This window comes from Populus nigra, chromosome 3 (assembly GCF_951802175.1).
Source record: "Populus nigra chromosome 3, ddPopNigr1.1, whole genome shotgun sequence".
NCBI classification, from domain to species: domain Eukaryota; kingdom Viridiplantae; phylum Streptophyta; class Magnoliopsida; order Malpighiales; family Salicaceae; genus Populus; species Populus nigra.
In genome coordinates, this window is record NC_084854.1 from 25,327,565 (window position 1) to 25,345,239 (window position 17,675).

General features: G+C 36.5%; 3 protein-coding genes and 1 long non-coding RNA gene across 9 annotated transcripts; 2 read left to right on the forward strand and 2 right to left on the reverse strand.

Moving 5' to 3' along the window:
* Positions 1-2,019: 2,019 nt before the first annotated feature.
* On the forward strand, positions 2,020-6,419 carry LOC133689601 (uncharacterized). 2 transcript variants are annotated; one of them, XM_062109523.1, is made up of 9 exons: positions 2,020-2,255; positions 2,325-2,732; positions 3,008-3,179; positions 3,267-3,564; positions 4,134-4,206; positions 4,802-4,892; positions 5,271-5,350; positions 5,438-5,773; positions 6,137-6,419. In XM_062109523.1, the coding sequence occupies exons 1-8, from the start codon at positions 2,193-2,195 to the stop codon at positions 5,732-5,734; spliced, it is 1,482 nt and encodes a 493-aa protein (XP_061965507.1). In that variant the 5' UTR covers positions 2,020-2,192; the 3' UTR covers positions 5,735-5,773; positions 6,137-6,419. The 2 variants fall into 2 exon arrangements, with proteins under 2 accessions (XP_061965507.1, XP_061965506.1); XM_062109522.1 differs by having other exon boundaries at positions 2,023-2,255; positions 3,005-3,179.
* A 382-nt stretch (positions 6,420-6,801) lies between these two features.
* LOC133689602 (uncharacterized) lies at positions 6,802-12,158 on the reverse strand. 2 transcript variants are annotated; one of them, XM_062109525.1, is made up of 12 exons: positions 11,950-12,158; positions 11,533-11,652; positions 11,001-11,083; positions 10,131-10,206; positions 9,948-10,015; positions 9,674-9,758; positions 9,075-9,196; positions 8,899-8,982; positions 8,208-8,354; positions 7,606-7,714; positions 7,398-7,517; positions 6,802-7,209 (listed from the first exon to the last, which is right to left on the reverse strand). In XM_062109525.1, the coding sequence occupies exons 2-12, from the start codon at positions 11,618-11,620 to the stop codon at positions 7,136-7,138; spliced, it is 1,056 nt and encodes a 351-aa protein (XP_061965509.1). In that variant the 5' UTR covers positions 11,621-11,652; positions 11,950-12,158; the 3' UTR covers positions 6,802-7,135. The 2 variants fall into 2 exon arrangements, with proteins under 2 accessions (XP_061965509.1, XP_061965510.1); XM_062109526.1 differs by lacking the exons at positions 11,001-11,083; positions 11,533-11,652; positions 11,950-12,158 and adding an exon at positions 10,393-10,943.
* A 394-nt stretch (positions 12,159-12,552) lies between these two features.
* On the forward strand, positions 12,553-14,380 carry LOC133688518 (uncharacterized). Of its 4 annotated transcripts, none has more exons than XR_009841170.1 (5): positions 12,553-12,740; positions 12,974-13,226; positions 13,460-13,694; positions 13,780-13,974; positions 14,136-14,380. It is a non-coding gene; the product is annotated as an uncharacterized LOC133688518 (long non-coding RNA). The 4 variants fall into 4 exon arrangements; XR_009841171.1 differs by having other exon boundaries at positions 13,780-13,965; XR_009841169.1 differs by lacking the exon at positions 14,136-14,380 and having other exon boundaries at positions 12,974-13,357; positions 13,780-14,092.
* Positions 14,273-16,086, reverse strand: LOC133688516 (7-deoxyloganetin glucosyltransferase-like). The gene is made up of 2 exons (XM_062108014.1): positions 15,471-16,086; positions 14,273-15,376 (listed from the first exon to the last, which is right to left on the reverse strand). The coding sequence occupies exons 1-2, from the start codon at positions 16,075-16,077 to the stop codon at positions 14,466-14,468; spliced, it is 1,518 nt and encodes a 505-aa protein (XP_061963998.1). The 5' UTR covers positions 16,078-16,086; the 3' UTR covers positions 14,273-14,465.
* Positions 16,087-17,675: the final 1,589 nt, after the last annotated feature.

Consider the following 17,675-nt stretch of genomic DNA (forward strand, 5'->3'; position numbering starts at 1 on the left):
AACTGTAAAATTGGCAACTGCAGGAGAAGGGGAGGCAGCTGCGGCGCGACAGGTGGTGCAGTAGAAGGCTGTGTAATTGCAGGGCTGTGCTTGTTGAAGTCATCAAGTATTGTCTGCTGATCTACTTTTTTTAAGACCGTGATCAATCCAGCGTGATGAAGAGAGTATCAGAAAACACATAATGCATTGACCGAACTCAAAATGGCAAGCAGTAATGTTTTCAATTCGTACAAAATATTCCTCTTGAGACTACATTAAACAATTGAGAGAACAATTTAGTAGGCTGTCTAATAACCTGACTCCATTAACATTATTCTTCCAAGTTCCAACTATTCTAATCGATCAAAAAAAAAAAAAACTGAAAAAAAAAAACAATTGCCACTAAGCAAAGACATCTGGTCAATGGCACATTTAGCAAAATCAAGTCAAATTAAATGTGATAACCATGTTAGATTTTATAATTTAACGAGAGTAGTTTATCATAAAATATTAATGTATTTGAAAAAATAAATTAAAGATGATTGAAAGATTATTTTTAAACAGCCTCTAAATAGCAAAAATTCCAAATTCAAAATAATTTTGCGGACCGGACAGTGGATCTATAACCTCATGAGAGTTTGGTTACTAAAGAATACTAAGTTTTTGTTTGGTTAATGATTTTTTGTAGTCTATAAAATACACTACTATATAAATCAATACATTAACATTAATTATGTGATGAGAAAAAAATATTATCATGAGTAATTCAAAAACTATAATTATTCATGAATTATGACATTCATGATCAATAATGAGCAATTCATGAACTATAAATATTTTTGAATTCTTTATGAACTATAAATATTTTTGAATTATGAGTATTAATATTTTGATTTTCAAGTCCTATAAACAAGTGTCTTGGATGAGTGGGAAATGAGATATGAAATTCTTGAATTCCTTCCTTCATTTGTTATTTATTTTTCTTAGATTTATTTATCTAGTCTAGAGTTTAGATTTGATCTTTGTAGACAATTATTAAATACAATTTATTTAAGTTTGTTGGACTTTGTTTAGGTGTGCACCTAAACAAAATGGTGTTGTTATAATCGTGAGAGACTTATTGAATAAACTCTTTTTGCACAGAGTGAGTGAGGAGCAATAAAATCTCAAGAATGAATGATTGGCAATTAATAACAACAAAGCTTGATCAATTTTAAATTGTTTTAACAAGTAAGCACTTCTTTTTTATTTTGTTTGATCATATATATATTGGTATCCATGCTAGGAATGTGATTCAATTATTTATACAATTTTATATATTTGTTTAATAAACATGCTATTTTTTTTATTATGATTGGAAGTCGCCATATTCTTATTATAATAAACTTATAATTTTGTATAATCATAAACTAAACATTATATGCTAATATATCTAATTTATTATAAACTAAAAACTACTCTCTTTTTGCTAACTTTACGAATTTAAATTTTAATATCAACACTGAAAAACACTTAAAATAGTTAAAAAAAAAAGATAATTTATCTTGATTAAATGAGATATATATAAAAAATAAATAAAATAAGAAAACAAGAAACTCGAGCTCTAAAATCTAATTCAATAAATTCAAGATTTATAGTTTAATCTGAGCTATGTTTTTAGTAAAAATACAAGAGAGATCAACATTGTGAAACTTTATTGGTTTTTAGTAACTCGATTAACTCAACTAAATCTAATATATTTTTTTAGAAGAATAGAGTTTTGTTTTAACATCCAATTATCCGATTACTCAGAAATCATCCAATAAACCAATAACTCAGGTTGATCTTGGATCCACGTCATGTCAGGAATGACAAGTAGGAGCCAAACCTGAGAATTAATTAATTTAAGGGAGAGACCAGTGGGGATGTATGAGTATTAACTAAACAAAGCAATTAATCGATCCCTTGATTCATGTTCCGCTAATAAAGTAAAGTAAAAGCAAAGCACACCAAAAAGGCAGATCCATGGAGAGATCCCGCACAAACACAAACACAAACACAAACACAAGTTGGCGGGTAGCCTTTCATTACAAAACGCAAAACAATTAACAAAAAATAAATAAAGCAATTAATCCACTATAAAATTCCATGATGCCCAAACAGGAACCCTCACGTTCCCTCCTGTCCACCTGTCCCCGTCATTTCCTCTCTGCTTTCCATTTCCAAATTCTTTCATGGAAGAAAATTCAGATGCCAAACACCAAGATTCCACGTCAGATTCCCCTGATCATTCTCAGGTAACTCTGCCACTACCTTATTTTCACTCTTTTTTATTTTTAAATTTCAGTTACTGAATTTTTTTTAAGGTTGGTTCGAGGAAACCGAACCTGAGTTCACTACAAATACCAGCGAGGTCGTCGTTGTTGGAAGCAGAATTCACGAGAATCGAAATCACTCAAAGCCCTAGCCCAGCTAAACCAGGCCTGCCGCCGCGGCCGAATTCAGCTAAATTTAAATCGACGGTGAAGAATTTGCCTCCACAGAGAAGTTTAAAGGCGAAAGCTTTATCAGAAGACGGTGAAAAAACTGTCTTGATTGTTCCTGATACGCCGCCGTCTGATAGTCCGGCTGCTAAGCCTTCTACTTCTCGGTCGTTTTCGCTTAATAAAGTTCTGTTTCCGTTAAAACCGGCGAATTCTTTGCCTGTTACGCCGTGTGGGAATTCGGATCCTGAGGCGGTGCTGGAGAGGAATATTAATTCTTATTCTGATGATGTAAGTATTCCTGGTTGTTATAATTTTTTAATTTTATTAGTTTTTTGTTCTTAGAGATTTGCACAGCCTTGGCACGTGGAGCAATTATTCTGTATTTTCATGCTCCATGTCACGGGTGATTATCATAATTATAAGACCCGAAACTGTAAACTCAAGTTTTTTTTTTCATGATGGGTCCCGTCACAGCTTCAGGATTACTTAATAATGTACAAGAATTTACTGTGATTTTGTTGAATCTGTGAAATGTTGGACGTGTGTGTTTTTTTATACAGAAGGTAGAAGTACGGCATCATATAAAGCGTTCGTTGTCAGTTCCGGTGAATATAAAGACTAGAAGTTTAAGACGGACCGAGTCAGGTAGAGGTGTGTTTCGTGTGGTCTTGGCGACTCCACGTCTGGTGGCAGCTGATAGCACGTCCACTAATGATGCCTCGGCGATTGAAACCGGTAAATCTTGAATAAGTGATGAGTGATCTATGAATGGTTTTGATTTAATGTGAAGTAATCTTGTGTTTTTGTATGTTAATACACTAGCGAGTGAAGATGATGGTGAAGATATTCCTGAAGATGAAGCGGTTTGTAGAATTTGTTTGGTTGAGCTCAGTGAAGGAGGTGATACTTTGAAGATGGAATGTAGTTGTAAAGGAGAGCTTGCGCTTGCGCATCAGCAATGTGCTGTGAAGTGGTTTAGCATCAAAGGAAACAAGACATGTGATGTTTGTAGGCAAGATGTTCGGAATCTGCCTGTAACATTGCTAAAGATACATAATCCTCAAGCAGCTGGTAGGAGGCCATTAACTGTATCTCAGCAGAGGGAAGTCACTCATTATAGGCAAGTTCAACTGTTTTCGATATTTTAGCTGACTGCACATGTGAACTCCCCTTTTGATTTATTTATTTTTACTAGAATTGTAAGATTCAAATTTACACTCTGTTGTTGAGCTGTGCTTTCTGGTTCAGGCAGGATTGAGATTTTGAACATATGCTAATGATACTGCTTTCTTAGGATATTTGATGGTGCTTAAGCTAAAATTGCACAATATTATCTTACATACAATGCCAAAATTGCACATGACTGGTTTTTGATCAGGCTATTTAATGGAGTTGCTAATAAATTGTTGTCATTTCTCGTAAGATGATGTTAGCTCCCTTCTTGTTTAGAGATTTATTCATGATTTGCTAATAAATTTGGTAATGTGACAAAAGGACATTGTGGTTTGTCAGCTCATACCAATGAACTAGTGATGAAAACATAAAACTTTCTCCTCAATTGGGAGCGAATCTTAGAATTGTGCATATTCTTGATTCTATAATTTGATAGATCCTCAATCACCTCCACTGCATAGTTCTCGTTTACTTGGATCAACTTTGATGTATTGATCGGTACCTGTTTCTTGTCAGGGTTTGGCAGGATGTGCCAGTTCTTGTCATGGTCAGCGTGCTAGCATATTTCTGCTTTCTGGAGCAACTACTGGTACATATCATCATCTGTCTGCATCTCTGGTATTGAACTGGGGTAGCATATTATCACAATGTGGTATGCACTTGGCCATCAATTGGGTTTGATTGTTTTAGCCATGTATAGCATAAATTTATCAGAAAATTCAGATCATCAGGCTATTGTCAATCAAAAATAAAAATCAGGGTATATTGTTATGTTGTCAGTTGGAAAATCATATAAAACATTAACAATTCAAAAGATTCAAAACGTGAATGGAACTCGTATTGCTATCATGTATACATGTTCCCCCTTGGGAATGCGTTTGATAAAATAAATGACCTCACAAAAGGACATTATCTTACACTAGCTAGTTTTACATGAATTCTCATGTCACACCTTAACTTTTGTATGATGATGCCTTGAAAAAAACCAACATTTGAATTTATTGTTTAATTTTTGTATAGGATTAAAAATTTAGGCTCTCCATGTTTCCTAATGGCCTTTTGCACTATGCATATCTCTATCTACGTAACTCTTCAAAAGCTATATTTTATTTTTGAAAAAAATTTCTATTATGCTTATTTGTAGTATTTGCAATTTTATTTTATTTTATTTTCAATCTTTTCAGGTATCTGACTTGGGCCCTCGTGCTCTTGCCATTTCATTGCCTTTCTCTTGTGTTTTAGGTCTCCTTTCTTCCATGATCGCTTCCACCATGGGTGAGTTTTGCTGTATCTTCTCTTTTAATCTAATACATTTTGTGCTAGATAATCCATTAGTACCTACAATGCACTACAAAATCAAACTAAATCTATAAAATCATATTGTTCTTATGGTTTCAAATCATCTTCATATGATAAAAGACATATCATCTCTAAATTGCCTTCTTTCAAGAAATGGCTTACGAGAGGTAGGTTCCTTGGTTTATAAAACAAAACACAGTCATAGTAATAAGCCTGCTGGAGTGCTCACAATATCATATTGCTGGTTATTTCTTTTTGCACTCAATGTTTTCCCATTTCTGCTGGCTAAAAAAAAAAACTACTTTTTGATGGATTAACATGATTGAATGACCTTAAAATATATGGTGGTGGCAGTAAGCAGGAGTTACATATGGGCTTATGCTTCCTTCCAGTTTGCCGTAGTCATCTTGTTTGCTCATATATTTTATACTGTGGTGAGCAAACTAAATTTCTTTCCTGAACTATTCTATGTGATATTCCTAATATGTCTAATGTCTCATGCTTCATTTCTAAACTGGCAGCTCAATGTGAACCCTATACTCTCTGTCCTGCTATCCTCGTTCACTGGTTTTGGGATTGCAATTAGCACAAACTCTCTTCTTGTGGAGTACCTGAGGTGGAGGGCAAGCAGGCATTTGCAATCTTCCCATCAACAAAATGATAGAGCTATGCAGCAGGCGCAGCTACTGCAACAACAACAGTCCATGCAGACATGGCAGCAAGAGAATCAACAGCCCAGACAACAATCCATTGAAGATTCCAATGTTGGACCTATTGATAGCTCAAGGCAACAAGAAGCTATAATCCAGAATACGTAGTTCACAAAGATACGATGAAGACATTGGTTTTCTGTAAAGGTAAAAGAAATAAAGCTTTACTCATTGGTCAAATGTATTTTATAGTTTCTTTTCCATGTTTGGTGCTGGGTCACCGGCTTTTCACCTGATAGTTTAAACTTGAAGCTCTAATGTAACCAGCATTCAGGGTTTCAAGGCACCGCCACCTAAATGTGGAAAGGCTTTCATGTCATGATATAACACTTTCCTGGCACACTAGGCCAAGTTCTTGAAAATTATATATTGCATCGCATCCAAACCAAGGATCGATCCTGGTTGACTTTTAAATTTTTATTAAATCAGCTAGCTTTTGTTGTGGATATAGTTTCATGCGCTTATTCAAGTAAGCACAAGTCATGCCCTTTTTTCCTTTTTTCATTGCAGGGCTAGGCATTGCTTTTTTGCTTCAGTCAGGAAACTCCACACAACCAATTAAAAAAAGAGAGCTTGGAAAAGAAAGATTTACAGGGATTTGGGGGGCATATAAGAAGGTTTGCTTGTCAAGTTGTCATCTAGAATAGAAAGGCTTGATCATAAAGGACTCCAGATTCTTTAAAGGAAACACTGTTCTTGAAGAATTCAATTGTTGCTGTATTGACCTGGAATCTTCTTGCTGTATTGCATGCAAGAAATGCACATCAGGAAATATATAAACCATGTTTCATCATGTCACTGTCCTATCATGGTCTTTTTATCCATAGCCAAACTGGCCATGGCTATGCTGATTTTTTTTTGAATTGTGGGGTTTTATTAAACCCAGTCTGCTGTGTTAACATGGTACCAAAGACTAGCTGGAGCTGAGTTTCACTTGAAATCAATTTGGATGTTGAAATGGTCAAACTTCTTTCCCAACCTAATTGACCTGACTGAATCAATTTCAAAGAATTTCTTTTAAGTGGTCCAAAATAATATCATTTATTTTAAAAAATCAAAATGAAATGATATCATTTTGAGATTAACTCAGTAAACTTGCGATCCAGGGGAGTCTAATAACCGTGTTCTTATCTCAAATTTTTGTTCTTATGATCTCCTAGAATAGAAAGGAGCAATGAACAAAAATTTAAACTCTATAAAGGCCAGAATAAATCAAAACTGTGCGCCTGGAAAGAATCCCACATGTAAACCTTCATACTTCCCCCCCTCGAGCAATAATGTTGCTGTGTGCTTTAAAAATAGTGTTACAAGCATTTAACAAACCTTCAGTTACCACCCTAACAATGGAGATGAAAAATGGACAGATATCAAAGGCTGCCCTGGCTTTTAACTCTCCACCAGCAATTTCAAATCAACATCTAGTGCTGAAACCTGGGTACTTCATGGGCTTTGCATGGAGAATCCCTTGGAGTCGCATATGAATTGACACTAGCCATGTGCACATTACATTTATCGAAGTACGCTTCTAGGGTTAGGTTTAGTCAGAGCCTCAAGAAGCCTGCACATCCACCTATCTAGCATTCCTGTGCATAAAGCAGGTAACAAAATTTTACAGATTGAAGCAAAGAAAATCACACATAGTTCACAAGATAGAAACAGCAAACTAGCCTAGCCAGTAAGTTCCATTCTGAAATTGATATCTCAATTACTAAGCTGGATCTCCAGCACTTCCATAACGAATAAAAAACCAGTGGGGACTGGGTTACATTACCTGTTAAAGCAAAAGTACCACCTAAAACCGCACAGAGCCGAGTGATAAAATGAAGAAAACTACGCCGTTCTTCTTTGATTGTGACAGTGATAGGTGACAAATCATACAAGAAGTAAACGGCTGCGAAAAACGAATGAAAACAATGGCAATCAATGCTAAGAACAAAGCTAAAGAGGGAACAGCTAACACCTATGCATATTCAACCAACCTGGCCATGTCCTATCAAAATCAGTCATGGGAGAAAAGTACTCAGTGACAGAGAATTGATTAGTTGGCAAAACTTCTTTGGAGATGTACCTGTACTCGGTTGGAACAATCTGCAAGACATATAGACACTTACAAAATGCAGTCATATCTAGAGGCAATACAATAAACTGAAACCTCCAAAATCAATACCAATAATCTATCTCTCATTATCATCTAAAACGAAAACAGAGCGGAAGAAATATCAGATGGACTCTTCTGGAAACTGACAAGAGAGACAGAAGTACGCTAGTTCCAAACCTTCCATGGCAAATTTTTCTAATCTCGCTATAAGCTCTATTTAGCCAGGGAAAGAATTAGATCTCTGCATGCTAAAGATATTGATCGCTCTCAAGGACAGGATTGCTCACAAATATGAGATTGTTCCTGAATATTCAGCCCTTGCTAGCTAGATTTCCCAGAGAGAAAAACATTATTCGACATTACTATTGTAATTTGGTTTAGAAAGTCTATATGCTGCAGTAAAGTCTAATCAACATCAAAAGTGTAGAAATCTTGTAAGCTAAGAAGTAGCCGGTCATCAGAAAGAAAGCCCAAAATTCAAACCTTGATGTAATACTTGAATGTTCCACTTGTTTCATGCAGAATCCGTATTGTCCCATCAAGAGGATTGTGAATTCCAGGATATTTTGGTCCAAATGATAAGTCATGGATAATATGACTTACATTGACATGCTTAGCTCCATCAAAAATCTGGAAGAAAACAGTAGGATTCCTGATCGATATACTGCGGATGCAAAGTAACTAAATGCAATACATATAACACAAGAAATTTCTAAAACATACTTCAGAAACAACCACTTAATACAAGACTAATTAATCTGAAGTTTCGCTGTTTAAATTGATCTTACAAACCAACTAATCCAGGTACTGAAATTGTATCTAAGACAGAATATGATCTTTATATAGTTTTTTGCACTCTTCAGGGTAATAAGATTATGTTTTGTATGTGAATGAATGTCCCCCCAAACCCCTCTAAAAATGAAGGGTAAAAACATGTATGCAACCACCCTTCCATCAGCATGCAGCAACTTTCAAGAGTGGAGTTACAAGTGATACATTCATTAACCAATAGCTCATTATGATGCACTGATAAAACTTGGAAACAAAAAGACACTAAATTTCTTTTAAGTTCTTAGCATGATAGTCAGCTAGGTAAAAAAAAAGCCAATTTCTTAGTAGGCTATTTTGTTTACAAAGCACACAGAAAAAGAAATACGAAAAGAGCAGTTCTGACCATTTGGGCAACAAAAATGTTTAATCCATGAACTGAAATATGAAAGTTGCCAGCAACCCTTTGGACATCTAGAACCCCATAAACCTGCAGAAGATGTTATGCAAACTTAGAACTTTCCCATCTTTCGAGGCATTGAGTAACAAGTTCATGAAGATACATGTATTGAAAAGCAATACCCGACATCCTTCTCCATTTGCCAATGCTTGCTTCACCTTCTTGACCATAGTTTCAGCAGCGTCATCAAAGCCATGCGTGTGCTGTTTTGCATGGGAATCCTCATGATGATCTTTATTGTGATCTGATTAAAGTTATTTCTGAGATATTAGCCACATTAATAAACTTACTATGCCAAGAAAAAAAAAACGACCATAACTAAACATAAGCATTGTCAATAACTCAAGCAGCTTAATTATTAGGACTAAATCTGATATTTTTGTTCGGAACTTGCGGTTTAGATTTTGTCTATGAAGGGCCCTCTTACAGAAAGCACAAAGAAGATAACAAGATTTGAAAATAACCAGGTCAATACCAATGCACATCCTATATTTTGAGTAGGAAGAAAGAAAAACTCTCAATTGCTCTTAGCTTCAAACTTCCTATCATTCCATTTGATACCAAGTTCTCATGTTTACCAGATGCTGCTCAATGATAATGAAGCTACAACTATGTTGCACTATAAAGGTAAAAGGAAAACAAAATTATGCAATGCATATTAATCCAAATCAGGATCCCAAAAACATAAATAAATTCCAATATGCCAGAAAATTAATATTACCATGGTTGTGAGCTTCATGTTCCTTTTCTACAAGGTCTGACAAATACTCAGTGCCAGTGATATGGCCATAACTGTTCAGGCGAAGCTGCAAAAACTCTACCCTGTTAGCAGCGGCTATCATACGCCATTAATAGGTACAGACACATGAACAAATACACCTAGTGCATCTTAGAGTGATTCCAAGATGCTCCTAACAGCTTTATAGCAAAGACAAAAATTTCCAGCAAAAAAAAAAAAAAAATTGGAAAGGAAAGAAAGAAAGAAATTTTCTTACTTTCCATATGCTTGTATCAAGATCCACTTCATGCTTGCCTGACATGTCAATTGCATCCACACTCAAAACTGCACAGATGAAAAAAAAAAAAAACTTTTAGAAAAGCAGGAGCGTAGAATTATCATAAAAGATGAAATAAACCAGCAGCTGCTTTAAATCAAAGAAGGAAAATGAATGGCTAACCATCACAAGGTAAGGAAGGAAATGTTATATTAATGTGAATTGGAAGAGTTTCTCCACGTGTCAAATCTACAGACATCTGCAAAACACAAGCAACACCAGAAATCTTGGATCCTTATGAAATATAGTATAGACCCATTGAAAGTATTTCCTGTTATTTAAATACCCAGTCAATTAGGTTCAGCAAAAACCCATACAATTGGAAGAATGACACAAGTCACCTTTCAGAATTACATTATAGCCTTGATTAGATTACAAGACTTACCCAGTCAAATTCTTTTCTGTTTGCACTTGACTGTTTAGCAGACAGAAACCTCTTATTGCGAGGAAGCCATGTCTAAATTATGAATCACCACTGCAGCTCAGCTCAACAAGGCTGAAAATGATCATTCTCTTTTGTAGTACATGTTAAAGCTTAGATGTTCCTCAATTTACATGAAGCAAGTTACTTTCATGATATTGTTCATAAAATGTGATTATTTGGGCATTTCCTCAGCTATGACATTGAAGGTCACCTTATCAGGAGTGCAGGCAAGGGTTTGCCATACATTTTCAGTGTTGAACTTTCCCAGATTAATTATTGCAAATGTTTCTTTGCAATAATTACGATGATAACAACATATTCTTTAATCCAATTGGGTACTGAAGGCAAGTTATTCGGACACTCAAAAAAGAGGGGCATTGAAAGTGGTATTATGGCATCATGATCCGCACTTTTTTGAAGGCCTATCTCAGTGCTGTAAATATGATGTAAGGAAATTCCCCTACTTGAAACAAAACAATGAAGGTATACAATTGGAGGACAAGCTGGACTCACATCATACACAAGAGACAACCAAACATGCAGAAGAGAGATGGCAATTAAGCATTCACCTGATGGACTGTATATGTAGTAAGATAATATGCCAACTCATGGTAGAACAACGTGGCCATTGTGACTAGCCCAATGATGGAAACTATGAGAAACAAGAAGAAACAGAATCAACACCATAAAAATAACAATCAAAAGACAGTGCAAACAGTGAATCTAAATTCAATAAACACTACTTTTCATTTCCTAGAAACAAAATTGCATGCATGATTGCAATACATGGTTTCAGCTCAAGAATTTCTCTTACAATACGATCCACCACAAAACAAAAACTAACAATAATCATCATACCAATCTAAACCATCTTTTATCAAAACCCATTTACAAAACTTCTCATGAAAATTAGATATCTTTGCATCTGTCCATCAAGAATCATTTGTGGCGCAGCAAACTCTCTATCTACATACCCCACTAGAGCCTTAAGAAATTGCAATAAAAACATTCCTAGCTTAAAACCCACATCCACTAAGCGTAAACAAATAACTTCCTGTACAAATTATGTCAAAACAAAGGAATACAAAAACGTCAATTTACCAAGAGCCCCAGATTGTGTCTTTTGCAACAGGTGTTCTTCTGCACGAGGAAACGCATCCAATTTCTTTATAGCTTGTTTCATTCCCATCTTTTTCTACTTTTACAATACCAATCTATCAGCTGCATAAATCAATGAATCACAAAAAACCCATATCAGAAACCCTTCAAAGTCTGCATCTTTTTTTGGTTTTAACATTGTTAGCACCAAACGAAACATAGAATTTAGTGAATTGTAGGAAATGAAGGATGCCCAGTCAACGTTAATATAAGTTTTTTAAAAAAACCCAACAAAGGGAGGGATCAAAAATCAATATGAACGAAGAAAAGAGAGAAATTTTGGGAAAAATAAAAGTGTGTGTCTGTGATTGTGATTGTGATTGCGATTGTGATTGTGATTGTGATTGTGAGGAAACGTACCTGAAGAGGAAGATTCAGGGGCTTCTCGGAGAAAGAGAGATTCGGGTATTAACAAGGAGGTCGAATTTGATGTCGTTTTTGTTCGATGTTTTTTTCTATATTGGATGGGCTTCGCATTGTAGCCAAGTTGTTGAAGTTTCCAATGGGGCTATGAAGTCTTACAAGAATAGGCTTTCGTAGTTTTGTTTTCCAAAAATTGCATTCTTTTTTTCCTTTAGCAACAATAATAACTGTTGTTTAAACTCGGACCGGCCAGATCAATCGACTTATCAATCTACAACTTGAACTGTGTTAAGTTATTTAGTTAATTCGGTTAAACTCGAGTAATATAATTTAAGTATTAATGAAATTATTTTTTCTAACAAAAAAATTTGCCCAAAAATTATGTTTCATCTTGATTTTAAGGGTAAGATTGTATTTATATTAGTTTTCATATATCAAAATTAATTCATTTTTATTTCATTGGCAACATTAAAAATAATTTAATTTTCATATGGGCTCCAAACGAAATTCAGTAATCAATAAAAAACAAGGGCCTTTAAAGCCCATAAAAAAGTACCGAAACAAGACAAAACAGTGACCGTTTTAACTTCCACTTGCTGCTGCTGCTGCTAGTCTTGTTGTTCTGAGGTTGTCTTTAACCAGCAACAGACATGGCAACTGTAATAATAAAGAGATTAGCACCATCTCCTTTTGCTTTGATTACTGTTTTAGTCACTCTTGCTGCTTTCTTCTTCAGCTCTAGATTTCCCTTCAAACCCATTAACACTTCTCCTCAACAACAGGAACTGGTCTCTCTCTCTCTCTCTCTCTCTCTATCTTTATTTTCATGGGATTTTTTTGGGGCTCAAATTGATGCAAGTTGAAGTATTTTAGCTAAAACAAATGTTTTTTTATGGCTTCAAAAACTCTAATGCTGATTTCTTGTTAACTTCTTGGAATGGAAAGGATTGAATTTAATTATTTCCATTTCTCTCTGTTTGTTTGGCTCAACTAAGCTCATAATTTTATTTTTTTCTATCAGCACTTGGAGCATACCTTAGACAGTGAGAGATCAACCGCGGATGGAAGACTACTCCAGCCTAAAAGGAACATAAAGTCTTAGGGGGGAATCCTCACCTTCCCTAATAATTTTCCCTTTCCCTGAAAATGAATTGCCTCTGCAAGTACATCTATCTCTTTTTCCCCATTTTGTGCAGGAGATGGACTCACAGTCTCACAGACTCCTTGCGTGGCTTGTCCAGTACTGAGATAATCCCTGTGCCCTTTCCTTTGGGGTGAGGCATGTTTTGTGTACACACACTGCGAGTCTTAGCGGTGTAGCCCACCTTTTTCGCTTTCAACTCTCTTAACATGATAATTTGTCAAAAAGAAAATCAATTTAAACATCCTATTTCATTTATATGTGGTATGGATCAATATGTTAAACTTCTTTTGCATGCTCCATGCTAATGTTAGTATATTGCTAAAAGTTCTGTGTTATATGATTCGACTATTCCCACATTTGTAGGTGAAGAGTATTGTTGAATGGCAGGAGTTCTACTTCAGAAGCTACACGTGAGTTACACATTGTCCATATTACGATGTCCTTTTAGCTTAGAATGAAAGAGCAAAAAGAAAAGAAAAGGATACCGAGTCGAAGCAAAGGCTGCAAGAGGCACCCGGCTTATGGAGAAACAGAAAAAAGAGGAAGCCAAACAGCATAGTTGCAATTCGAGGTGGAGTCAGGGAAGGGGTGGAGAGAGGTATATTTTCACTTGATTAGGGGGCATAGCTATAAATCTTTATTCGGATACTTTTCAGTAGTTTGACTATATCAGCGTTGTGCAGGTCTGGTGCAACGATGGCTTCCCAAGGTTGGTGCGGAGACCACGAGAAATTGCTTTGACTGGGAAGATGAGCAAGCAATGTGCTTGCTATAAGGAAGATCAAGTAAGCCATCCACGGCTAGAAGTGTATAAAGGACGTGATCATCTTGCCGAGAAATGTCGTGTTTGATCTAGCGACACGATAAGTGTAATCAAAGTATCCTGATATGAACAATGCTTACAAGTTCACTTCATAGGCAGTTTTAAGTCGATAGAAAGAAATATTGTTTACCCTTTCTTCGGTGCAGCTATTGATGGTTTTGATTACTTGCCAATGCGCTGTGTTAATGTTATTTTACTTGTCTATCTTCATAACAGAAGCAAGGGAGGGATCGCCCCACTCCAATTCTCTGAGATGCTCACCGATGTTCCCTCCTGAATGTTACCTTCAGGTAAAGGTAAATAGCTTGCCATGAAGCATTTTAAAAATGAAGCATAGAGTTTACAATGAAATATACATAAAATTTCACTTTGATTATTTTATACCAGCCATCACATTGATATCAACATGCTTTCATTCGGTAGTCATGTGGGAAAGGAATATCCAATAGTGTTTTTGTTCATCTTTATGACAAAAAAAATAAAAATCTAGCAAGTTAAATTACTCCTTTTCCCCATTTCACCAGTGTTGTCTGACGTCGGAAACGATTAGTTTGGCAAAAGCAATTCACTGACCAGCTTCTCCAAGTTAATGGATGATGAACCAGTTGGTTCAGTAGCCTCTTCAGCCAGCCTTTTCCAGTCCTTGGCCTTCTCCCTCATTTTCTTACCCTTCTCTCCTTCCATTAGTTCTCTGACAAGCTTCTGCACTTCTTCCCTCCTCACATTATTATCTATCTCCATGCCAACCCCCCATTCATTGCAACTATATCTACAGTTCATTTGTTGATCTCCAAAGAAGGGCCAGCAAATCATGGGAACTCCCGCGGACAAACTCTCCATAGTCGAATTCCAACCACTATGAGTTAGAAACCCTCCAATTGATGGATGGTTGAGCACTTCCTCTTGTGGACACCAACTAGCAATGAAACTACGATTTTGAGTTTCTGCTGCAAACTCAGCTGGCAAGGTTGCAGCATCACCAACAACCAAGTCTGGCCTTATGATCCACAAGAATGGGTGCTTGCTATCAGCTAATCCCATTGCAAACTCAACTAACTGTTCTGCTGTTACGACAATTAAACTGCCAAAATTCACGTAGACCACTGAGTTGGGTTCCCTAGTATCTAGCCATTGGAGACACTCACTTTCTTCTTTCCATAGATTATAACCGACAGATTCCGAACTGTCTTCTTGAATTTGATTGAGAAGTAACTGGTAAGGGCCAATTGCGTAAACACGATGAAATATTGAAGACAGGCCATCCAAAACATCTGGCTCTAATGCATCGAAAGTATGAACAACAATCGCAGGAGCTTTAACAGTACTTTCAAGACATTCTATTGCGAAGTTAACTTCAAATTCATCTGGATCTATTCTTTGAGCTGATGGAAAATCCTTGAGACGGATATCTTTCATACCCGGAATCCAGTCTATAGTTGTATCAAGATAGCTCTCATCTGTGAAGAACCCAAGAAATTGAAGTCAAAGAGCGGTAACCAACTCGAAAGCACATAATTTTGTTGTTATATAACAATTTTAATTGCCAACTACCTTTGAGTGGTATGAGGCCTTTCTCCATGAGCGCTCGGACTTGTTTACATGCCATTACGCCACATGCGGACAGGGTAAAAGAAACCACCGCAGGGACGCCAAGTTCTTCAGCAGCTTTGATGGCGAATGGCATGAAACCATCAGAAACAATACAAGTCACCGGAGGAGTTCTCGAGGACAAGTTACCGTTAAGTTTGGCAATGAGGTCTAGAAAAGGAGTCAATAAATTTGTTAGAACAGCCTTTCCAAGAGAAATCCTGTCTTGGCTGGCATCAGTTTCTGAAGGAGGGAGACCATCAGGAATGGTTTCAAAACAGAAGTCAGGCGAAGCATCGAAGGCATCGGAACCCCTTGATTTCAAGAAACGTTTATGATTGAATTCTGTGTTGACAAAGGTTATGAAAATACCTCTATGATGCAGAAGTTTTGCCAATTTAAGATTTGCTTTGATATGGCTTTGAAATGGGCATGGAATGACAACAGCATGAGGCCTTCCTGCTGGCTTGGTTCCCATTGTGTCACCCAGAAAACCTAATGGAACTTTGCTTCTTATTTCATAGATAGTTGGACGATAGAGTGAGCTGTATCCATGTTTTCTTGGGCACATTAGGCTGCTATGGTTGCCTTGTCTCTTTCTTTTTTGTTTTATGCAACTCTGATATTGACTGGGTGGGGTGGTCAATATCTGTGTGCTGCAGCGACTTGTGTATTATGTATGGTATTCTATCGAAGCAAACATAGAACCTCAGATGTTGACGTGATGGCTAATAGCCTATACCTTCTCTGTTTTTCAAACCGGGCGGAGGCAAGAAAATTTTTTAGTGGCAAGATTAATAAGATTTTTCTAGGGGCCAAAACTTAAAATTTTATGGTTTTGGTTCTAAAATTTAATTTTTTTATGGGGCGTAATGTTAATTTATTTTTTGCCCTGCCACCGCTCCTGCTCAAACCATGGAAAAAATAAAATAAAATCAATCATCTGAGTCTCTTAATTTCTGAATTAACAGCTCACATTTGATTAAATACAAATGGATTTATTTTGATACGTGAAATTTAGTCCGTAATATTATTCGACTAAACCTGAAAGAAGACATAATCTCAGTGCGTAAAGGTAAAGATTTATCATGTCTAGCACATTGGTGTTATAAGTAAAAGGACAGAGATAAAATGGATGCGGAGATCAAATATTCACTGATCTCTTCACTTGGTGGTCTAGACTCTTGAAAATATCAGGTTTGTTGGTAAACTGGATGGTCTGTATTATGGAAGTGAAGGAAATCCTACCAAATCTTCGGAGGGAGTCGAAGCTAAGCAAGAGGCACCCAGCTTATGGAGAAACAGAGAAAAGAAGAAGTGAAACAGCCTAGTTGCCGTTCGAGATGGAGTCAGGGAGAGGATGGAGAGGTTTGTGTGACATTGTTTGTGCCGAGAGTTTTCAGCTGTTTTGGGGGCTGCACATCACTAAGTCCAGCCATCTTTGTCATGGCTTGGATCCCATTGTGTTAGCAAGCACAAACCTTGAGGAAACTTGGTTCTTTTTTCACAGAAAGCTGGACGATAGAGTGAACTGCACATCAGCTTTTGGCTGATGTAGGCAAACCATATGTGATATCTTGATCTTCGTCTCTTGATATGGAAGAAAAATAAGTCATGGATTACTGCTCTTGATTGGATCGACCTATCAACATGTCGTGGGCTATAACAACTCAAGAATTATTGAACTTCGATTCAAGCAAAGATGGGACTTATCAAACTGATGACCGGAGACTCGAAACTTAACTCCGAGTGGGTTTCATTTTAAACTGTTTTTTACATGGCCAAACTCAAGTGACCTTATTAGTTGGTCTGATGACTTGCAGATTAGTCTAGGTACAATCATGAGTATAGCTTGTCCTTTTAAAGTCGAGACAAAGATGGATTTAGTTTCGGAGTGTGAAAATTAGTCTGCCGACATCATTTGATTGGAATAGAAAAATGGATCGACGATACCTCTTTAAAACCAATATGGACATTCAAGCAACGAAACAGAGTATTTATCAACCAGAACTCAAAAAAGAGAAAAAAATGTCCACAGGTGCTGTTGGCACTGTGCAGTACTGCGGAATGAATTGCTTACTGCATGTTTTGACTGTTCTGTAAATATTGCTGCAGATCAAACATTGGTTTCAATGAGATCAGCCAAAAGAAGAAGCCGACAAGAGAGAT